Source organism: Erythrolamprus reginae, chromosome 1, assembly GCF_031021105.1.
Source record: "Erythrolamprus reginae isolate rEryReg1 chromosome 1, rEryReg1.hap1, whole genome shotgun sequence".
Classification (NCBI taxonomy): domain Eukaryota; kingdom Metazoa; phylum Chordata; class Lepidosauria; order Squamata; family Dipsadidae; genus Erythrolamprus; species Erythrolamprus reginae.
Window position 1 is genome coordinate 122744940 of NC_091950.1, and position 25103 is coordinate 122770042.

General features: G+C 35.6%; 1 protein-coding gene across 3 annotated transcripts in view; it reads left to right on the top strand.

Moving 5' to 3' along the window:
• The window catches only part of STK33 (serine/threonine kinase 33), a 63625-nt gene that overhangs the window by 33609 nt on the left and 4913 nt on the right, over positions 1-25103 (top strand). For all 3 annotated transcript variants that reach the window (XM_070763657.1, XM_070763665.1, XM_070763672.1), the window contains exons 5-13: positions 4547-4666; positions 6752-6865; positions 8145-8249; positions 10244-10382; positions 12076-12164; positions 15502-15586; positions 19211-19286; positions 21844-21956; positions 23066-23151. In XM_070763657.1, coding sequence (XP_070619758.1) covers positions 4547-4666; positions 6752-6865; positions 8145-8249; positions 10244-10382; positions 12076-12164; positions 15502-15586; positions 19211-19286; positions 21844-21956; positions 23066-23151 — 927 coding nt within the window. The remainder of the gene's footprint in view (positions 1-4546; positions 4667-6751; positions 6866-8144; positions 8250-10243; positions 10383-12075; positions 12165-15501; positions 15587-19210; positions 19287-21843; positions 21957-23065; positions 23152-25103) is intronic.

Here is a 25103-nt window from a genome sequence, read left to right on the forward strand (position 1 = left end):
GATTTGGAGTAGGGTATTTTTTTTCCTAGGCATTTAAATTTGAGAGATACCTTAGTCGTCTCCGTATTTTTGTTTTCTCATGATGTTTTTATAGATTAATTACATGCTTAAATGATATATGGTTTAATTATATATGATTTAAATCATGTGAATTAAATACCAGTATATATTTTAATGCAATAGCATAAACTAATTTTATGTTTATAGTTGTTTTTAGTAGAGTAGAATGGTGATATACAAATCTTATAGTAAAGGATGAAATACAAATAATTTGAAATAAGTAATGAATTACTGCACTGACTCTATAAGAGATAGATTCCTCTTATTCCCAGGTAAAGAAAAAAATTAAAAGGCCTTTTACTTCATTTAAATCCACTATAGTAAGTTTCCCCCCCCCTTTTGGGCTGGTAGAGTTGTATTTTTCTCCTTTCATAATATTGTTAGAAATGTGCATTTAAGAATATAGTTAAGGTAAAGATTGCTGCAAAAAAGGGTAATTTATTTCTTCCTGTAAATTACTTTCTTTAAAGAGGCTCTCTTAAAATGAAGAGGCAAAGCTTTATACAATGATATAAATCATATATTATTGAACACGAATAACCAATATCTGGGATAGAAAATTGAATTGAGACAATATGACAGGAATGGAAAATTTCTGAATCATATGACGAGTTACCTGATGACTGGCAAAAGAAGGACATGTCATCCATGCAAATATTGCCTGGCTTTTTGAGTACCTTGTTTTTTTTAAAGACAGTTTTCATAGCAGTGTCAATCAAATTTCCGACAGCATAAATTTACTTTATTTATTTTATACTGCTCAAAAAAAATAAAGGGAGCACTTAAACAACACAATATATCTCCAAGTAAATCAAACTTGTGAAAACAAACTGTCCATTTAGGAAGCAACACTGCCAATCAATTTCACATGCTGTTGTGCACATTTAACTTTGTACAGAACAAAGTATTCAATGAGAATATTTCATTCATTCAGATCTAGGATTTGTTATTTGAGTGTTCCCTTTATTTTTTTGAGTATTTCCTGATTCCAGCAATCAGCTTCAATCCAGTCCCTTCAAATCTATTGCTAATCTGTAAATTGCATGATTTATTGTATGTTTTTATGATGAAATTTGAAAAGTGTGTCACTGCTGATTCTATAGCATATATTCTTGAAAATAAAGATTTGTTGGAAAAATAATTTCTGATGCTTAAAAAATGTAATTTTATATACAGGTATTTTCCCTTCTTTACTCCTTGGCTTGTTCAGATATCTGGTAACCCTAGTCATATGCCCTGTTCCTCATACCCTGAGATTAATATTGAGGTATTTAACAGAGTTTTTGTGGAGTTTATGGATGTGAGCTGGTTGCAGTCTTAAAACTAGCCAGCAATTAACAGACAAAAACTTTTGCCTCTACTCTTCACTGACAGACAAAAACTTTTGCCTCTACTTCTAACACCATCATGTTATTAGCCTCCTGAGTGTTCAGGAGGCTAATCCCTTACATTCTAGATTCCTTGTCCTGCACTAAGATATCAAAATTTCAGCTATGAATTCTATATTTCAGGATGACTAGTAATATGAAAAGAAATATTCAGCCCTTCTGGCAAGATAGATGGGGGATGCTAAGTATGGGACATTTTAGTTTCAGTTGTTTTATATGAAACCTATTTATTATTTACTTGTTTCTTCTTTCTTAATTTATTTTGTTATAATATCCATAGCATAGATACTATGTTTCTCACATGTTGAATATTGTATTAATTTAATCTTTAATTGAGTAGCCTATAAGAAAATATAGATCAGTTTTTAAAATTTCTATTAGCTTATCCTCAGAGGAGTCTGCTACTGTAATTCTTTAATTTTAAAAATTGATGAGAAAACGTTAGATCATTCACAATAAATTGAACTGGTAGTTTTTTCTCTTTGACTATATATATCCTCTTTGAATTTTACACTCAAAGGGTTTTAAACAAAGTACTGTAACTCATGTTCATTATAATTGAAATTATTTGTTGGCTTTTATTCAGGCTGCTCCAAATGTGCCATATTTAAGCATCAGCTCAGTTGTGAAAACACTCATGAGTATAGACTTTTTAAGTTGAATTCCTCATACATAATTCAGCTTCATTTTGAAAGGCATGTTAAAATTAGCCATTAGGCTTCATATTCATTAACTTGTATAGGTGATTATATATATATGTGTGTGTGTGTGTGTGTGTGTGTATATATATGTCACATGTTTTTTTGCTGAATTTGAAAATTAAGGGAGACTAGGATAGATCTATTTCAGCCTTATTTTGGCCTCATCAGCTAGCCATACCCACTGTCCTCTACATACATACATACATACATACATACATACATACATACATACATATATATATATATATATATATATATATATTTGTTTTCGTAAATTTTCACGGGTATATGTATGTAGATTGTTCTGAGTTCGGGTTTTGCCCTGTGTAATATTTTGCATAAATAAAAGAGATGACACGTCCCGCCTACCAGAAATTTGGAAACCAGCCTTAAACAAAAAAAAACACTTCATAATAATCAGCATGTCAATCCTTCTAATAATTATGATTTTAGAATTTTATATTTGGAAATCAGCCTTAAACAAAACACTTCATAAAAATCTCCATGTCATTCCTTCTAATAATTATGATTACACCAACCAATCAGAACACTGAAACATAATCACCCAATCTATTTGCTACATTCAAAACAAATCTCCACCCCCACACTATATACTAGGAAGAAATGACAGTTGCTAACATTATTTGTCTCCCGATAGTTAAAAAAGGGCTTTTTCTGGAGAACACAAAAAAAGTAGGTCTACTTCAGAAATCAGTGATTATGCAGGCTTACTTCAAAACTCAGATTTTGGATAATGTTTTCCAGAAAGGAAAAGAAAAAAAACATTTTCAATAGGAATGAGCAGCAGCAGACGCCACAAGATTCAGCTTAATTCTGAACAGTGTTCGCAAAGCCATCCAATTTTTTGAATTTAATCATTCAGTTAAGAACCAAAACTCCATAGATTATAATAGAAAATTGATAATCATTTCTATATTCATTTCTATTTAGCATAATTTAGTTTACAGGTATGGAAGTACCATATTTTTCAGACTATAAGACACACCAGGTTATAAAACTCACCTTAGTTTTTGGGGAGGAAAATAAGAAAAACAAATTCTGCCTACCAGCATCCATCTGGCTAGCGTCCTTAGCAAACAGGCTAGAACAGGTATATTAGACTTGCAAAGCTTCATTTGAAAGGGCGCTTTTTCAGCCTTGCAAAGCTCCATTTGAGAGACTGTTTTCAGCCTTGTAAAGCTGCATTTCAGAGGCTGTTTTTAGGCTCGCAAAGCTCTGTTGAGAGGCTGGGCAGGGCTACATTTGGTGTAAAAGATTCATCTAGATTTTTACCCTCTTTTAGGGGGGAAAAATGTGTCTTATACTCTGAAAAATATGGTAATTTATTAGGGATATAATCCCGCACAAGTATATACAAAGAGCTCCAGATATTAGAGAATTATTTATTGAAGAACAGAACTTCTGATAAACTATTTCTTGACAGAATTGGATGAAACATATAACAAAAGTGACACTTTTTGTCAAAAGTAACAAAAATTGGGGGTAATGAAGTAATGAATAAAAAGCAATTTAAGGTTCTTTTTAAGGGAGTTATAAAAGTAAAAAAAATTTGCAAATGAGTATGTGAATGGATGCATAGCAAACAGTGGAAGAGACAGAAGACTTGGACATATAGCATGACATTTTCCAGATAAGCAACAAATATTATGCTACTTTAAATATCTCCAAGGCTAACCAATCTGTTTTAATATTCAAGTTTTAGAAAAGAAAAATAGCAAATAGCACTGCAGTTGGAGAGCCAGTACAATAAAGAAATTGAAATAACAGAGCTGTCTCTTGCCCTTCCTCATCTTTGCTTTTAAGAGATGCTTTGCATTCTTCTTCTTATTTCGCCCCAAAAGCTCAGTGCATCATTTTTTTAATTTTTATTTTTGTAAATAAACTGGTTCTGGATTCTTATGAGTCTCTAAAACACATGTGTACACAACCTCAGAACAGGTCTGATCCTTTGGAGGAAGATTGCTGTCGATACATATAAATCAGATTGATTCAATTTCAAATTCAATTGATTATGAATATATTTAAGTTTTAACCATTAATTGAAACAGACCATAAATATTTGACAAAATGTTAATGAATTTAAATTTCTATAGTTAAATTGATCAAAAGGTGTTGATATGGAAAAGAAACTCAGTTCCAATATAACATGTTGCAAGAATATTTTCTCTACAATGTAAGATAGTTTTATACGGAAGTGTTCTTTTAAGCCAGTTAAGTTTGTCTTTTTTAGTTCCCGTCCCACTTCATATATTTTCTTTATTTGTAATAAATTATACAAAACGTATCTCATATCCTTGAAGCTATTTCAAACAGTATATAGTCTTTAAACAATGGCTTGTGTTTTAATTTCATGCTTTTCCTTTTATGTTCCTAAAGATGTCAAAGATAGACTTAACAGACTCACACAAAAAAATGCTTGTAACCCCAGGCATTCGTGCAAATATTTCGGAATACAAAATCCCACATACGCGAATAGGTGATGGAGCAGCTATTCAGGTTTGTAATTCAGTATCCTTGCGAAATATTGTTGTAACTTTTAAAGTATTATGTTACGATAAAGAGATAGTGGTTTATGCTTGAGTGGGTTTGAAAAATCATAATATCTAAAGTCATGTACAAGCTAATGATTTCTACAGAAATCATCAGTCTCAAAATTAAACAAAATAAAATGAATTTTGGACCAGCTTACATTACCCTATTTAGAACACATTTTTGAAATATTTGTGTAGATTATTTCTTTGTGCCCAGAGAAATTATATCAACCTGGCACACAAACGATCAGGTGATTGCGGCTAAAAAATTATTGTAGGGATTTTTTCCCTCTCATTGAAGTTATAATTCAAAAGATATGCTGCCCTGTTTATCAGAACTGGCTTAAATCAGCATTTCAAACACGGGTACTAGCTGTGAGTAATTTGGATAATTTATTCAAGAGTTGACCACATAATTTGCTCAAGGAGACAACATTCTCACACAATTTTTAGTTGTGTTGTAATATACACAACCGTTTTACACAAAATTAGAGCTGCTTATTGCAGGCATTCCAGGAATATAAAGGATTAATTTGGAGACTGCATTTGGGATGCACCATGTTAGCTTTAAGGGAGAATGAAATATTATAATTTCAGAAACAGGGACAAGAAAAATGATATTGGGTGGAAAAACCCAGTCTTTTTTTTTTAAACTTCTTTTTGAAAACAAAAGAAGGACAAATTTTTGTCAGAAAGCCAGTTTGGTCAGCTAATGTAGGACTCGGGAATCTCTGATTTCTAAAGTTCTACCTTAGACATGAAAGCTAGATGGATGATTTTGGATCAGTCCTCTTCTTACAGCACAATTCACCTCACTTGTTTTTTGTTGTGGGGAAAATAGGAGAAAGGAATATTATGTATATTCACCACCTTGACTTATTTATAAAAATAATAAAGGCAGGATTAAGAAAAAAATTAAAAAGAAAAAATACCTAAGGTTTTGTACAAAAACCCAAACTGATTATGAAGAGAGAACATAACTTGAAGGAAGAAGAGTATTGTGCCGGGGTGGCGCAGCAGGTAAAGTGCTGTAGTGCAGGCGACTGAAGCTGACTAGATCTGTAGGTCAGCAGTTCAAATCTCATCACCGGCTCAAGGTTGACTCAGCCTTCCATCCTTCCGAGGTGGGTAAAATGAGGCTGGCTCTGTTAAGAAGTGCCATTGCTAACATGTTGAAAGCCGCCCTGAGTCTAAGGAGAAGGGCCGCATAAAAATTGAATGAATGAATGAATGAATGAATGAATGAATGAATGAATGAATGAATGAATGAATAAATAAATAAATAAATAAATAGAGTTTCAGAAAGCTGTTGTGCTGTAGGGTATACCTGGGAAGATAATTATTGTGAAGGCTTTTAGTTTAGAATGCTCAGTTTTAACTCACTGGGGATGAAGGAAAGATTTGTACAACACTTTGAAAATAGTTGGAACCATTTAGGGGTTAATCCGTGTCTCTAAAACCCCTGAATCAGAGTGCAAATGAGAGTGGAAACATCTTTGATAATGGAATTTTATTTTCTAGCAACACTGTTGTTTTCACAAGGTCTGATTTTTCTAGTTAGTTGCTTTGCATTTTTTGTATTGTTACTCCTGTCCCATAATTCTATTAGCTGGGGCTAAAGGTCAGTCTACCAAATATTTCTAAATAAAAAAGGGCAAGTCCAGGGCATTTGTACATGAGGCTAGGAATAAAAGCTTTTATTTATATCTATTAAAAAAAACCCAGGTAACAAAAGTGGCATTAGATATAAAGGAATATAAAGTAAAATGCATTACTTAGAACATCCCAAACATTAAATTAGAAACAGAGGAAACTGCCTATAGTGAGCATTTTTTAAAAATACTGAATTCTTATTATTTTTAGTTCATTCAATTCTATTGTCCCTTCTGTTGCCTTGTACTCATCCCCCCCCCCAGGATAAAACATCATCTACATGTCATTGTGCATATTTATCATCTCTCTGATCACATTTGGTGATTTCATAGAATTATCTAAGTATCTTCTATCCTTGTCTTCTTATTTTTTTCTTTACATATTTCTATGTCTGCAGCAAATTTATTCTTTTGGAAGGAAATTAGGACAGGGCAGCTTTGGTGTAGTGATTGAAGTAACACACAAAGAAACAGGAGTAAAGTGGGCAATGAAGAAAGTAAACCGTGAAAAGGTTGGTAATAGACATAATTTTTCATCTTCTTGGCAATGATTACCTTATTTTAACAGTTAATTTGAATGCTATAATTATGAGTTTCTAAGTTTCTACTATAGTTGGGAAATATTGATTATTGTGCACTTATTATTTCTTCAACATTTTATATGAGATATAATAATGTTAATGTATTTTGACTAGAACTGTGGGACTGCAGATACGTCAAACGAAATAAAAAGTTTTACAACACTGCCTAATATATTGCACAAGTTAATGTAGTTCATTTCAGTAAATGTTATTATAAAAGACTTTTTAAAAACTTTAATAAGTGATATTAGCAATATCAAATATGTAATGATCAAAAAATGTGTGTTTGACCCTTTCAAAGAAGATTGTGCAGGGCATATGAGATTAAATCCTTTGAACTTTGAACCAGCAAGTATCACTGAGAAGTGATACCATCTTTAAAAAATAACATGATACGTTATAAAAATGGGGTTGAGGGCTTTCAAAGGAAGAACAAAAATGTGAGCGATGAGCTTTATCGATTTAAAGAATTGTAATGAAAAGTGGTAGTTACAAAGTTAACATATCATAGATACTAACATTACTACCAAATGTATATAGATGAGACTTAGAAAAAACTGAAACAAATATGTTCTTTGCTGTTCTGGCAAAATGAACATGGGAAGCGTAAATGGAACTGAATAAAATTTAATTAACTTTAGGGACCTCATTTTATAAATATAGGTGGATGTTTTGGACTGGGTGATTTAGAGCAGCTTTCAACATACATAGAATTCTAAAAACCAATTACAGACCCTTGGAGAGACTCCTATAAATATATACAGCTTTTATAAATGTAGGAAAAAGCAATAGTTATTTTTGACTGAAGAATTGACTTTGATTTAAAGAATCGATTTCTTTCATTATAATATTTAAAATAATAAGAGCCATTCAGAGAAAAAAATGGCTCCTCTCACATTTTCTACTTGGTATCATTAATAGTGAGTAGGTAGGAAGATTTCATTAATATATAAAGTACTACCTGAATCATGTGAGTTCTGATTTAATTCTAGTTTCGTGTGTAAAGGAATGCAATGTACTTAGGAGGAGAAAACTTTCTGGTATCTTTCATGTGGCAGGCAGCACTGCCTGCTGAAGGTGCCTAGCAATGCAGTCCAGAAGTATCAGGGACTTGCCATGAGGTGGGCATCCTCCTATGTCATGAGAAGTAATTGCATCTAAGGATATTGATTCCACCAAACCCTTTTTATTTTTATTTTCTCACATTAAGGCTGGGAGTTCTGCTGTAAAGCTTCTTGAACGAGAAGTAAGCATATTGAAAAGAGTAAACCATGAGCATATAATACATCTTGAAGAAGTGTTTGAGACGCCAAAGGTAAGATTTCATAAATGTAATTCCCAAGGTTCAGTTAATATCACGTGGAAATCAAGCTATAACGATGGCAGTTAGGTATATTATAATTAATTTGCTCCTAAATTCTTTAAAAAAATGTTAACTCTTCTCTAACCACTTTCTTATGATTTGGATCTTTCCTATAATTTAATGCTACATATTTTTCTGTCTCCCTGTTTTAAATTTGCAACATTCAGATATCGTTTTTTCTGAACAAATCAGGGATAAGCTTGCATATTCTGAAATGCATTATTTTGCCAATTCAGACTTGATGAATGTCACATTATTCTTATATTAGCTGTTAGTCAAAAATGGTGAGATGGCAGTTGCAACTAAGTGACTGAAACCCACCCCTTTCTGGGGGAGCGGGGGGGGGAGAGCTACTATATATATATCAAATTCAGCAAAAACATGTGATATATATATATATGTAAAATTTATACGCTGCCCAACTCCACTTGGACTCTTGGCGGCTTACAATAAAAAACAACTATTTAAAAGACAATTTAAAAATGCATTAATAACCTTTTAAAAGAACCCCATACATCTCTCAATCACTCATGGTCAAATCAAAATAATAACCTAGTGGCCCCAGGCCTTTCGAAACAGCTAAGTCTTAATGGCTTTCCGGAAAGCCGGTAAGGTGGGGGTAATATGGATCTCCGGAGGCAGTTGGTTCCAGAGCATCAGAGCCACCACAGAGAAGGCCCTTCCCCACAGCCCTGCCAACTGACATTGTTTGGTACATGGAATCTGGAGAAGGCCAACTCTGTGGGCCCTTATTGGCTGCTTGGGAGGTGTGTGGTTGAGGGTAGTCCCGGGAGGTAGTCTGGTCCTATGATTGCCATTTTGTATTTTGACCCATAGATTGTGATGTTTGTCACTTGTTTCCGTTGGGATTGCTATATATGCCAGCTTTCCCCTGCCAACTATTTATGTTTTCATTTATTAAATTGTTACCTACCACAATCTAATCCAACCCAATTCTTACAAATAAAACGAACATAATAATAAATACAGTATAACACCTCCTCCCCAGACATAAAACATACACCATCCATCATGATTCAAATGCCGTCCCAAAGAACTCAGTTTTCAGTTTCTGTTTGGAAAATGATCAGCATTGGGAGTAACCTAACCATAAGTGGTGAGCCATTCAGAACACCAGTTCTGCTACCCTAAAACACACCTTTCCCCTTGACTTCCTGAAAATTGGGTGCAATCTGTTGCCTCTCCTAGCACAATTACAAATTCCAGGGAGGAATGTATTCCTATAAATAACCTGAAATCAGATTATAAGAGTTAACACCAATGCTTAAAATTGCATTTGAAAGATAATAGGCAACCAATGTACTGCCTCAAATATATACCAGTGATGTCAAAAAAAATTTCCCTCGGGTGCCGAAAGAGTGTGGGCGTGTGCTATCGCGAGTGCCCACACCCATAATTCAATCCCTGGGGAAGGTGAAAACAACCCCTTTCCAGAGGCCCTCTGGAGGCCAGAAACGGCCTGTTTCTCAACTTCCGGTGAGCCCAGTAGGCTTGTGTTTCGCTCTTTCCAGGCTCCAAAGGCTTCCCTGGAGCCGGGGGAGGATAAAACGCCCTCCCCCATCCCCTTGGAGGCTCTCTGGAAGCCAAAAATGCCCTCGCAGAGCCTCTGTGCAAGCCAAAAATCAGATGGCCAGCGCACACATGCACGTTGGAACTGAGCTAGGGCAAGGGTAGGCAAAGTTGGCTCTTCTATGACATATGGACTTCAATTCCCAGAATTCCTGAGCTAGTATGATTGACTCAGGAATTCTGGGAGTTGAAGTCCACAAGTCATAGAAGAGCCAACTTTGCCCACCACTGAGCTATGGAACATGCTGAAAACCCCTATTGATTGAAGTTACTCCCATATTACTTCTTCAGTTCAATATTCTATGTAAGCTCAGGTGGTGTTACACAGACACAGATATATTCTTTATTAATGTCAGCGGGTGTATCTTATAATGGAGTTATGTGAAGATGGAGAACTTAAAGAGATTCTTCAAAGAAAAGGTCGATTTTCGGAGAATGAGACTCGGCATATAATCCAAAGTCTTGCGTCAGCAATTGCTTATCTTCATAAGAAGGGTAAGAATGTTCATTTTGTACTATATTTAATAATTGCAGTTTTCCTATTTTCACTGTACTTTTAGCTGAAAATCATTTTTACCGTAATTATATTTTTAGTATCATAAATAAGTTAATAAGTAGTTTATTCAAAGGTAGTAAGGAAATAAATTATTTCTAATAATTATTATTTTCTTATCATTTCTGTGGATATATGTTTTAGTACAGAAAGTTGTTCAATAAGCAGATGAATGGGATGTGTCTTTTTCAAAATAATCCCTCCATTTCATCACCTCCTGGATTAGAGTTTCAGAAATGACCTACACTCTACAGAGTAACAAGAACTGGTCAGAACCTGCTGAATCCCACATCTGGTACAGAGGATTTGAGCCTCATCTTCAACATTTGGCCATTCATCCATTCTTCCTTCAGTCATTAAAATGTGTGTGTGTTATAGAGAAGGTGAAGAGGGTATAGGGCAGTAATGGCAAACCTTTTTTTGTTCGTGTGCCAAAAGGAGTGTGTATGGGTGTGCTAGCATAAATGCCCACACCCTTCCCCTCCCCCCCGTGCATGCGCACCCACCCTACGCTGCCCCCCTGCGCATGTGCACGAGGCTTTCTGAAGCCTGATAGGCAATGGCGGGTTCATATTGGTGTGGTCCGATGTGCCGCACTGGTTGAACCCACTGATGCAATTTTCAGCTATTTTTCCCCGACGTCTCCGTGTCAGAAGAAGCCCTCCAGCCTGTCCTTTTCTTAATGTCTATCTGAAGCACAGCTGAGAAGCTCCTTCTCAGAAGATGCCTGAAAAAAAATACCCAAAAATTGTATCAGTGTGTTCCTACCGGTGCAGCACTCCGGATCACACTGATATGAATCCACCACTGTTAGTAGGTGGGGAAAAAATGCAAATTGGATGTGCATTTTTCTGAACTTCCAACTTGTCCATTTGGGGGATTTTCTTTGCCTCCAGAGCTTCCGGGAAGCTTTCTTGAAGCGTCTGGAGGATGAAATGGCCTTTTCTCGTATGCCCTCCCATATGGCTCTGCATGCCACCTATGACACGCATGCCGTAGGTTCACCGTCATGGGCATAGGGAGTTTACATTATTTTGGACAGGGTAATGGGACACCATTTTATTCCCCCAGGATGCTCAGAGAAATAAACACACATGAATATGTGACAAAATACTATTGTGAGATTTGATATAATTAAAAAAAATCCTAAACAAATGATAGAAAACAGAAAATGGGTAGTTTGTGGTTCAACTATGAATAGAAGTAAAACAGTAGTAGTGGCAAGAAGGAACTGAATAAGAAATAAGTGCTCACCTGAACTTTTTTTTAATGTTTTGTATTTCTGAACATAGAAAGCAAACTGAGTATTTTCATTTGAAAATACTAATTTTATACATTAGTGCTTTTAAAATATTCCTGTGACACATTATATTCTTTAGTGTAATAAAATCTATGCAGACTTCTCTTTCATTTTATTTGAAGAATAGATCTAAGTTTGACCGAAGTTTGGAATATACAGAAACTGTTCTCTTTTTTTTATGAAAGAAAGAATACAAGTGTCTGCTTGCGTGCATTAATGTAAAATGAAATGCACATAAATTACTCAGTCAAAAGGGTTTTAAAATATTTCTGTCAGAATATTTTTCAATGCATTTGATAAATAACACTTTTACTTTTTGTTCTCCATCTTGACAGATATAGTTCATAGAGATTTGAAATTGGAAAACATTTTAGTTAAAAGCAGTGACATTGATGAAGAAAATGAAATGAAATTAAACATAAAGGTAAGGGATTGTAATACTTCACTTTATACATTACTTTTTTTCCAAATACAGGTATCAAAAGTCACTTTTCCTAGTAAATGCCTATTAGTAGCTTTTAAACTGAAGTGTAATGGTATAATCAAGCCAGAAAATAAGGTTCTGACATAGTAGCAGTTGACAAGAATGTGGGAGTCAAGTGCCACTGGTGAAAAACTTCTTATTGAACAAAGAACAGTATAGTTATATGTAAAGAAATGTTTTTAAAAGTATACTTTATTCTTTTTGTTCACTTTTTGGATAGAGTTTTAAACTGTTAGCAAATGTAAGCCTGGAGCGCCATGATTAGCATGAATTATGCATATTGGCGAGTTAATTTAAACATTTTAATAATTTTGAAAACTATAGTTTTTACATCCCAATGACATTCTACTTTATGGACTTTAGAATGAATATTTACTGCCAAAATGCATTAACTGATTCAAGAACGTATACTTATTTGTTTATAAAGAAATAATTGGCCCTTAATAAATATAATTACAAAATGCTTACTATTTTTGTAGTTGCTTTAAAACGACTTGAAGGATTTAATAAAATGTCTATAATGATATCTAATATTAGGGTACATTTTATGGGAAATAAAGTCACACTTTATCACCAAGTGTATTTTATCTCCATGAGTGTTTTGCAAGAATCAAGATTTCTCTTAGGGCTGATTCATGCGTCTCTTCATGCCCTTTGATTTTGTATATCCTCCTTGCATTTCTGGGGAGAAATATATGATCATTTTTGGGTTTGAGGAGTGGCATGTTTGCATGCTGAAGCAGACTGTTGTTTTTCTCCTCTTCCAACACAGAATTGACTATGTTAATACTGCACGGCCTTGCTATGTTGTTTTGGCATCAGTTTTCCTGGACAATTCTGATGAAAATGTTTTAGAAGCAAGAGTGCTACAGACACATCATCGATGCCTAAAGACACAATAATGTAACTCAAGTGGTTGTGTTTTTCAAAAATATGTGGGCAATGTTAGTTCTTCCATGTTGATATTTCTTCTATTGCATAGCACTTTGGCATAACCCTATTCTTTTGTGCCAACAATCGCTGGATGCAACATGTTGTAAGCACAATTATCCAGTCTCCTTCTCATCAAGATACAGTGATACCTTGTCTTATAAACTTAATTGGTTCCAGGACGAGGTTCATAAGATGAAAAGTTCGTAAGATGAAACAATGTTTCCCATAGGAATCAATGGAAAAGCGATTAATGCATGCAAGCCCCAAATTCACCCCTTTTGCCAGCTGAAGTGCCCGTTTTCATGCTGGTGGGATTCCCCTGAGGCTCCCCTCCATGGGAAACCCCACCTCCGGATTTTGCGATGCTACAGGGGAATCCCAGCGGGGGAATCCCACCAGCGCGAAAACGGGTGCTTCGGCTGGCAATGGAAGTCTGGAGGCGGGGCATCCCAGCAGTGGCGGCAGGTTTGTAAGGTGAAAATAGTTCGGAAGAAGAGGCAAAAAAAATCTTATACCCTGGGTTCGTATCTCAAAAAGTTCGTATGACGAGGGGTTCGTAAGACGAGGTATCACTGTATATGGTTTTTGAATCCAATGTACCAGAATATTTCCCACAGATGCAGGAATAAGCTCTGTGTATAGGGAAGCAGGAACCACAGACCATTTTAGCCAGGCACTGAGACAAAAAAGGAAAAGATAGTAATTGGACAAAGCTACTTCCCTCTTCTTTCTGCCTCGGCTGACATAATAGCCCTTTCAAGGGAGATGGTACCCAGTGATGGATTGACAGTTGTTGTTTTTTAACCATATAATATCCCTGGAAAGAAAACGGAAAACACTTCCCTATAAAGTTGAGAACATGATTTCCTATAATAAAAGCAGCCATTCCCTTGCTAGATTGCTCTAGCATTACATAATGATCTCTGATAACTTCATATATGTCCTTGTTATTTTCTTGACAATAATACAGATTTCGTTATTTCTTTTTTCCTAGATATTTTTGACCTCCTAATCTCTCCTATAGAAACACACACCAGGTTGGCCTATGCCTAGCTTTTTTGAGATCAGCTAGATTGACAGGAACTAATACTGCAGACACTATGATTGACAGGAACATGACTGACACATGATTGACACTGTTTATCTCATTCTGTCCTTTATGTCTGAAATCAAACATAGAGAAAATGGACACTTATTTATTTTATTTGTTTTATTTGTTTGTTTTGTCAAATACCGGTACATATTGGTGGTATACAAAGATATAATAATATTCATATGCATGAGACTAGTAAAAAAGAAACATTAGGACAGTGGACAGAAGGCACGCTGGTGCACTTATGCATCTTACTGATCTCTTAGGAATCAGGAGAGGTCAACAGTGGATAGTCTAAGGGTAAAGGGTAAAGTTTTGGGGGTTAGGTTACAGAGTTTGGTAGTGAGTTCCATGCATCAACTATTCGGTTATTAAAATCGTATTTCCTGCAGTCGGGTTTAGAGTGGTTTACATTAAGTTTGTATTTGTTGTGTGCTTGTGTATTGTTGAAGCTGAAGTAGACGTTGACAGGAAGGACATTGTAGAAGATTATTTTATGGGCTATGCTTATATTGTGTTTAAGGCGACGTAGTTCTAAGCTTTCTAAACCTAGCATTGTAAGTCCAGTTGCGTAGGGTATTCTGTTACGAGTGGAGGAGTGGAGGGCTCTTCTGGTAAAGTATCTCTGGACATTCTCTGGACATTACACCTCTGGACACTACTTTGGCAGCCCTGTCAAAGCAGTCTGTGAAATATAGGCTGCGAGGATCTTTGGGTATTTGGGTAGCTGAAGGAAAATATTCTCCAGCTGTTCTCCCTTTTTCTTCTTGCTTATTTGTTTATAGAATGTGTACAAATAAAATGTATTAATTTTCCCTAAATTGAAACATCCATTTAGTCTCAAAAGTCTTTATTTCTATATTAGCTTCTACTCAATATTAATATCGTCTTCTGTATATTACATACTGCATTTGGATCCTTAAACATCATGTAATTATAATTATTTGCCTTTTAAATGTGTTAATGTAAATCCGGTAGCAGCATTTGGTTTTCCTGGCTGTTTCTCTTGAATACACACCTTGCTTTTATGTATGCACTAATGCTAATGCAATTCCCAAACAAATTGGGAATATTTATGGAAACCTTGATGCAGAGTTTCTGCTTAATGTGAATTGTTATAGGAAACATTTTGAGTTTTTAAAAAAAAAAAATCTCTCACAAAGTGGTTGTGTTCTGAATACTAAAATTTTACGAAGAATAAAAAGTTATGTCGACGCATATAAAAAAAGAAAACAATTTTGTTTCTTATAGGTAACTGATTTTGGTTTAGCTGTTCAAAAGATGGGAGGAAGTGAAAGCATGTTCCAGTCTACTTGTGGGACTCCTATTTATATGGGTAAGTTCATATATATATATCTAGGGAGCCATTGGGTTTTTTGTAGATTAGGACATCCAGAAAGGGAAGTTGGTTGTTGGTTTCTATTTCCATGGTGAATCGTATTTTGGGGTGTAGGCTGTTGAGATGTGTGAGGAAGCTGTCCAGTTTTTCTTTCCCATGTGGCCAAATTACAAAGGTATCATCTACATATATAAGCCAGAGCTTGTGTTTGTTTTCAGATTTGTCCAACTTCCTCACACTTCTCAAACTACCAATCACCTCCACCAGACCCAAACCCACACCCACGCTACAGACCAAATACAACCACCACCCAGAAGCCAAACTACAGCAGTGCCCATAACTGTTGCAGCCCCCTCTGACATGCACACAAAGCAAACTAACAAACACCATAAACACATGACCAGACCACAAACTCACAGCCAAAACAAAATTATTACACCCCAGATAAACATTACAAAACAGCTAAGTAGTCTGCAAGCTCCAACTACTCAGTATATCACCCCCAATCCACAAACATCAATTAATCAGTATACATCAATTACATCAATAACCCCAGGTGTGTTCTGTCTGGGTTTTCCCAGACCTCCACACCCACTGAAAAAACAGCCAGACACTCTGGTAAAATCCAAAAGTAATTTATAGCAGGAAAAAATAAGCACAAAGGAAAACCTGTCTTCACAGCAGACAGGTTACAATACTTTACAACAGGGTCCTGATGTCCAGTCAATTCCAAAAGCTTCTTGCTGGCACCCCCCCCCCCAAGGTTTCAAGAGTCCAAGGCACAAACCAGGATTGTAGCCACCAAAGTTCACAGACAGGTCTCACGAATCTCCAAGATAAAACTCCACAAGCCAGGAAGGGTGGGGCCGCCTTTTATCCTTTCCCAAGAGCACCACACCCAAACCCAGCTGTGACCTCTAATGCTGGAAATATCTAGCCAATTGCGTTCTTCTCTCGTTAGCTCTCCTCTGTCGCATATCTATGAAGTCACTAGCATCTTCCCCCAGGGAATCCAGGCTGCTTGCTGGGGAGAGCTCCCCCTGGTGGAACTCTGGCTGTCCTTCATCTTCAGCCTGGAATTCAGCTTCGTCGTCAGTCTGCCCCTCCTGGTCCTCAGCCTCTGAGCTGGACACCGACAGCAAATCAGCCATTCCCGGAGGGGTCCCAGGCTGAACCACAACAAGGTGTTACCCCACTGACTCACCAGGAAGTTTCAACACAGCTAGCAGCTGCTGAGCCAGCACTCCACACCCACCCACTAGTATTTATAGAGGGAAGGCAGCTCAGGTTTTGCTATGTTCACCCTAGCACAAAGACAAAAGCACCAGCCTGAAGATGATAATGAAGTGATTAAAATAGTATTATAATGAATTAAAGTTTTGTAACTATCGATAAATATGTTGGAATATGTTGGATGCTATTCATTTATATGTACAATCATAGTTATGCTTATGGATTTTGGATACATTCTTATGACTTAAGTATCAGGTCGAAGCCATTTTAGTTGAGGTCTTTGGCCTGCCACACTTTATGATATTTTAAAATGTATTCTTAGCTGTGGGAATTTGGGAGGGGTAGTTGCATGAAAGCTGCACATAGCCATAACAAATTCATTCTACATGGTCAAGGTCATCCTTTGTCTTCCCACTGCTGCACCTGCACAGAAGGAGATGAGAATTGCTGCCAAGTTGGCAGATGAAGATTGGTCAACATGGTGGACTTGGGGGTGTGGGACAAGAGGTTGAACTTTCAACTGGGTGGAGAGACCCCTGGGACTTCAGATTCTCCCAACATGGCTCTGCTAATAAATTGGAACTGATACACTAAGTATGAAGGTTTGCAATTGTTGTTAATTATAACAACAGAGCATCGGTGGTGCATTGGTTAGAGTGCAATACTGCAAGCTACTTCTGCTGATTACCAGATCAAATGAACCAGATTGACTCAGCCTTCCATCCGTCCAAGATCAGTAAAATGAGGACCCAGATTGTTAGGGGCAATATGCTTACTCTCTGTAAACCGCATAGAGAAGGCTGTAAAACACTGTGAAGCAGTATATAAGTCTAAATGCTATTGCTATAACAGCAGTGGGTTACGAGCCGGAATGCTAAATTGCACTCGCCGCGGCGGCTCGTAAGTTCTTGCGGGACCAGCATGGTTTTGCTGCTGCACCTGTGGAGGTAGCAAAATCGTGCATGGAGCCGCAGGTAAAACCTCACCGAAACACGGGTGCAATTTTGCTACCTCCACAAGTGCAGCAGCAAAATCGCGCTGGTCCCACAAGAACTTACGAGCCGCCGCGGTGAGTGCAATTTAGCCTTCCGGCTCGTAGCCCATCGCTGTGCTATAAGTATATTTTACTAATACAGTAGAGAGTTTCGTCAAACAGGACTGAGTAAGCTTTGTTTCCTATATTAACATTCAGAAGCATGCTTGTTACAGAGGACTTTCCTATTCCTTCCCCCCTTCTTCTGCATCCTTGGGAGACTGGAAATCAGAGGAACTGAGATAGGGCATGGGGAAGAATGAAGTAGTTAATTGTTGGTGGATGCTGCTTGAATGAATAATGTCTCAATTAATGTAAGCAGACTTTGCATGATAGTAGGCAAGGCCACATTATCACAATATGATCTATCTGCTTTTTTTTGTTGGAGATGAAATAGAGGACTTTGCAATGAGAAAAGGAAAATGCTTTACCACATCAGTGGATTTTTACTTGCCCAGACATTTGTATTTCCTTTTCATAAACCTGCTTGCAATGTTTGATTCAGTTCAATGGGATTGCTAATTGTTAACATTGTTCCATATTGGTGTGAGTGAGCATAGTCTTTGAGTTCTTAGAAGATTGCTCGCAAGTACAATACAAGGGTTGAAGTTCAACTTAAAGGATGTGCTGACTAATTCTATTCAATTTTAATAGGATATTTGTAAAGATTAGCACCTCGTCTATTGAGGCTCAGTCCTGTTATTTCATACAGTGGTGGCCATGCAACTCCCTGTTTCACCTGACTTTAAAAAAAAACACCTAATAGGAAATCTGTAGAAGAAACTTTAGTCCCTACAACATTTCCATTTGGATTGCAGACAGCATATTTAAGGATCATTTTCATTTTGGAAAATTCCTTCTGAGACTAATCATGTCCACCATGGCTTCCTTTTTGTGTGTGTGCCCATTATATAGTATCAACATCCCCGATGAGCTCTCAACACAAACAGGTTACTAACTCCTGCTCTTATACTTTTACCCCTCACTGCATAGGATCTGCCCTTATATACTAGGGAGGAAGCCTTTCTGACTTTAAAACTAATATATGAATCTATGCATTTGTTTTACAAATGAAAATGTATTTATGTAGTTTTGTAAAGGATTTGAAATCAAGATTTTAGGAACACGATTTGTCTACAATTTACAAATAGGAGGAACACAAGCAACAAAAATAGAAATTATGATAATTGCGACTAACTAAACAATCAAAATGAGGTTATATCAGCATGAATTGTTTAAGGCCGTACATTATTAATATCAACATCTGCTATTTTCTGAGGGGTAAGCAAAGTATATCTCATCCATACTGCTTTCTTTTAAGTAATTAAAAGTATATATTTTTTCTTTGTTGGCAGCTCCAGAAGTAATTAGCGCACACGACTATAGCCAACAGTGTGATGTCTGGAGCATAGGTGTCATTATGTATATGCTGTAAGTAGTTTATATATAATAAAATATCATTCCTAAAGAAGGCAATATTTGTCAATTATTGCTTGATTAGTGTTTTTCATTGGTTAAATTGTCGATATTGAATCCTTTCTGATAGAAATTATTAACCTCAGCTTTTAATATATTCAATTATTTGGTCATAGCTGATAATATATACTCTGTTTCTCTCTCTGAGCATACAGTTATTTTATTTCTGTGCTGTGCTGGTTACATTTGACAAAATGGAATTTATTTGCCAGAAATGTTACCTTTGAAAGCATTTGTTTTTCATGGATACTCACTATAATACACACATTTTTATTCAAGGTTAGAGCCAGATGTAGGTCATGCTTCATCTGAACTGTTGAAATTGATTGTCATTAATTTAAATCCCGTTGATTATAATAGATCTCCCTTTTGTTTGACCAAATCTTGACCCAAATTACTATCTCTAATGCTAATAGGCCGTTGTAGTTTATAGATCTTGGGTTACTATTTTATTCAGTTATTTATAAATAAGACTAATATTTTAATTGAATAAAGAAAATCAGGAATATTTATGTGATATACTTGAACAGTAAAAAGTGCAATCCTTACATTTTATAATTGAATTTGAATTACACGGATACGTTCTAAATTGTAAAAAGGAACTCTCTTTGATGAGGGAAAATGATGGGACATAACTGTTCTTTTCTTTGGTGAATTCCATTAGGCTGACCCTCTTTGAAACATCAATATTGGCAACTGAGAAGAGATCAGTCAAGTAGAAAGAATAAACTTCCTCCCAATAAAGTTGATGCTTCCCAAATAATTATTCTTCCAATTTATCCATTATAGTTCTTACGCATTGCAGATTTTACTGAAGTTTTACTGCTTTTTAAAAAAAAAATGTAGATCATGCTGTGTTCTGAAACTTTTTAATACTGAGACAGTACCAATTTTATGGTTGCAGTTTATTGTATTAATGTTACCATGCCATTTTTGCACAATATAGCATAGCTGAATGTATTATACATTGGATTTGGGTAATTTGAATGGACACTAAGAATTCCATGCTGTTTCTGCAATCTGTACAATTCACAGACTTTGTAAAACAAAGAGCACCGAATTGTCCCAATTTTAGTCACAGTTCAGGCTTTATAACATTATACTTTAATTAACAGATAAATATTTTAAGTTGACCTTGTAGAATCACAATAATGTTACAACAGTGTTACTTTATATTGCCCCTAAATGACACTTAAAAATCAAACTTGGTAACAATTAATAGAATATACATTCCCTTTTATTCTATTTAGAAGATATAATGAGAGATATATGAAATATTCTTTAATATTTGTACAGTTTTATAGGCAGTTCACTCTATTGTTAGATGTTTTTTTAGCTACCCTTGTTAAGTGAATGTTTAATGTTGCCATTGTTAACTGGTGTGGCTAGTAGTTTTTAATGGGTCTGTATTAATGTATTAATTGCTGAACAATTGTATTAATAGAGATGGCATACCTTCTCTTAACAAGCGTATCTGTTACACTAAGCTTGACCTTGTTATCCATAGAAAAACTAATCCTTCAAATACAACATTCATTTTACAATGAAATGGTGAGTTTCATGGATACTTTTGTGTAGTAGCATAGGGTCTCTATGGTGTATTTTATTGTAATGTAGTTGCAATTTATGGCCCATCTCTATTTTAACACTGACTAGTAAAACAAGAGACAATTATCTTTTTATTGAGTTCCTAGTGGGCTTAGTTTGGCATGCCCTCATGGATCACAAGTTTTACAGGGATAAATTAGCAATATCTCTGGTCAGTATTTTTTCCGCAGTATTCTGAAAAACAACTATACTTGCAAATAGGAACATATTAGGGAATACTGAATTTTTTTGTATCTATTTTATATTACCGTAGTTTTTGGTAATGCTTCTCAAAATGTTTTCTTGTTCATTTATATTTTAATTTCTAATCTCAGTTACCTATGTTTGTACTCGAACAGTATCATCATGAAGTTAAGTTGGATTGACTGCATAATATAATAATAATTTTTCTATATACTGTAATCCCAGCTTGACTGGGATCCTCTATGTAACTGATTGAGAAGTATTGCTTTCTCTCTGAATCTGTCATTAAATTTTAATGATAATAATGCCAGTAAAAATAGGTTAGATAACCAGTAGTATGATATCACACTTTACAAGAGCTGATCTCCAACTGGTGGATCATTCATGTAACTGATTCAGAGAAGCAAAAGAAAGCCATAACCTACATTAATACAAATATAAGAAGAAACCAGTAGTTTTGAACAGATTAAATAAATATCCTATTTTTGTGTGTGGAAATATTTTAAATTTCTATTTCCTGATGTTCTCACTTTGAATGAGCAGTTTAAATCTCTGTATCTACATATAGAGTGGGGGAAATTTGGTAAGTATCCATTTTGTCAGCCCTCAAGACATGTCTCCCTTTCTCTCTTTCCAGATTGTGCTTATATTTTTCATAATGGCTGGTTCATATTTCTTCAAGGCTACTTCCATACTCTTTTCATGTTTCTTACCTTTCTAGATTATCTGGCGAACCACCTTTTATGGCAAGTACAGAAGAAAAACTTTTTGAAGTTATAAAAAAAGGAGAACTTCATTTTAAACAATCAGTGTGGCAATCAGTCAATATAGCTGGTAGGTAGATAAGTGTATGACTAAAAACCCATTGATGAATAAAATGAAAACATCAAATGACCTTTTGACCTTTTAAAAGCACTAAATTGTGTATCATCTGACCCATCCACTGTGATGATTAAGTTCATAGATGATACCACCATATTGGGACTTATTACAGATGGAGACGAAACAGCGTATGGGGGGAGGTTCAAAAATGATCCACTTGGTGCTTAGAAAATAACCTGCACCTGAACATCAGCAAGACAAAGGAGATGGTGTTAGACTTCCAGAAGAAGAGAGGAACCTGCCTCACTTTACATCATGGAAGGCTGTGTGGAGACAGTTTCCTCCTTTAAATTTCTGGGAGTCTATCTCAGTGAAGATGTCACCTGGAAAATCAATACGATGGCCAGAAAGGCCCAACAGAGACTCCACGTCCTCAGAGCCCTGTGAAAAAACAAAGTGGAAGAACAACTGATGATCACCTTTTACCGGTCCACAATAGAAAGCATCCTCACTTATTGCATCATGGTATGGTATGCTGGCTTGACAGCCGCAGATAGAAAGACGTTACAGAGGGTGATGAGCACAACACAAAACTTTGTGGGCAGGCCCCTAATACCACTAGACAACAGCACTAGGGCTTGCTGCCTTAGAATAGTGAGGAAAATCCTCAGGGACAACTCACACCCAGGTCACCATCAGGGAGGAGATATAAAAGCATAGGAAGACACACAAACAGGCTGAAGAACAGCTTTTATCTGTAGGCTGTCAGACTCCTGAATGAAAAATAACTATAACACCATAGTATGATTGACTTGCGGGGCGGCGCGACGTGAAATAATTTTACATGGTGCAATAGGATTGGGTGTTTGTTAGCAGGATTCATTGGTATAAGGATTTTCTGTCTTTCACTGTGAGCTGTATTGTGTTGGTGGGGTGCACGAAGGGAGGGCAATCTCATAGTACACATGTTGTACTCTGACAATAAAGGTTTGAATTTTTACTAGCATGATTCTCATTGAAGTATAAAGAAATTTCACAAAGCAATTACTGAATAGTACTCACACATGAATACAATGGAGAGACTATTAGAACTTAAGTTCATGGATGTCTTCTTTTTATAGCTAAAAATATACTGTGGCTGCTTCTGAAGGTAGATCCTGCCCACAGAATCACTGCAAATGAACTGCTTGACTGCCAGTGGATCACAGTAAGCTTTATTTCATTTTCCTTTTAAATATCACTAATTCTTTTGTTTGCAAAATTATTTTTTCCAATTAAGATCGGATGAACATATCTATAAGTTTAACATATTCTAATTAGGAAAGTTTAGAGGTGAATCCAGATGTTCTTAAAGGTCCAGATAATTTCATACTGTACAGATATTTAACAGTCCAGAGTCCTTCGGGAGTTGGGCGGCAAATAAGTAAGTTAGTAAGTAAGTAAGTAAGTGCCTTGATTATAAGTGGCAGAAAGTGCTTTTAAAAATCAAGCCCTGTGACATAATAAGAAAAATGTATTTATCTATTTGAGAAAGTTATAATAACACATCTTCATTTTATATAGCTAGATGTATCATAAATAACCTAAAGTAATACAACAGAAATTATCAGTTTAAGGGCCCAATGTACAGAAGTCTTCCTCAAAACAATTGTCTAAAAATGTCTCCCTCCACATATAATCAAATGAAATCTCATTTTACTATCAATTATCTGCAAAGCATATATTCATTTTTTCAGTATATTAAGTTTAGAAACTGCAGAGAGTTCCTAATAGTTGTATAAATATTTATTTACATAACATTCATGGAAATGAATATAATTTCTTGTATATCTTTATTCTTCCCGATTAGGTACTATTCTATTCTTTCTTAGTCTTTTAGAACTTCTACAATGTTGGAGAGAAATTTGATACTGAAATTGAGATCCAAGCTCTCAATTCCTCTGCCAGCTGCCTTGGGCTGCTCAAGCAGAAGTGTGTGTGTATTGCAGAGGGGGGATTGTGGAGGGACTATAGAAGATTGTGGAGCTATAAGAACAACAGCACTCCCATTATTCATACTTGCCAGTAACATTAGGGGAAGGCATGATAATCATGGAATTGATCGATTTTCTACTCCTTTGCAACCAATGGGAGGAAAATTAAAAATTAAAAAACTTGCAAAGAGAGAAAAATGCCAACTGTCCTGCTGACATAAGCCTACCAGTTCTGAATAAGCAATTCTACTATTGGCTCTTGTATCCATTGGTGTTCCTTTCCTTTGGAAAGGGATGTACTGAAAAATGAATCACAGTAATAGAATCATATGAAGAACAATTTCTATTAAAAAAAATCATACACAGCATAACTAGATTTAATTTTAAAACTTCCTCTAAGTTAAAATTTATTTATTGCATATTTATGCTATATACTTACTAGGATTTGTGGGCCTTTCATAAGCAAATTAAAACTATAAAATACATGAAAACAGCAGAGTAATATACAATGTAAAAGAAATGTAAACAGTACCAGAATAGACATAGAATGGAATAGAATGGATTGAACTGTGCAGTTCTTGGTGCTCTCTGCTTGCAGATCTTTCTTGACTAACTGGGCAACTTGTTTATGTTAGTCACTGAAGATATTATCTAGTTCGGTAATGAAAAATCTGCAAACAAACAACCAAGCTCAGAGTGTACTTAGAATTCTACAGAATAGATTTAATGAAAGCCAAGAGCCCAGTGTAGCAGCAGAGCAAATTCTTTTAAAACGTGAAGTGCAAAATACTTGCAATTACCAAAAGATGTGGATCTGATGTGGAAATGATTGTGCTGGGAGTGCTGATCTTATGGAAATTTTATATTTTATATTTCTATCAGTTAAGTTAAGGAATTTATGGTGGGTGAGGAGAATCAGGAGAGTTGAAAATTTATTGGAATAATGTAAACAAGGGAAATTACAGTAACAAATAATGTAGCAAAATTTGAAATTTCCATAGCTAACTTTACATTTATTTTGGAAGATCTCAAAATAAAAACTGACAGCCTAAGTACATATTGATCTTAAGCCATTTAAGGTTTTAAAGATTAATATCAGCACTTTGAATGTAGTGTGGAAATGGAGAATCAGTGCAAATTATGAATATTGTTATAGATGTTTCAGTTTATTTATCCAGCAGCATAG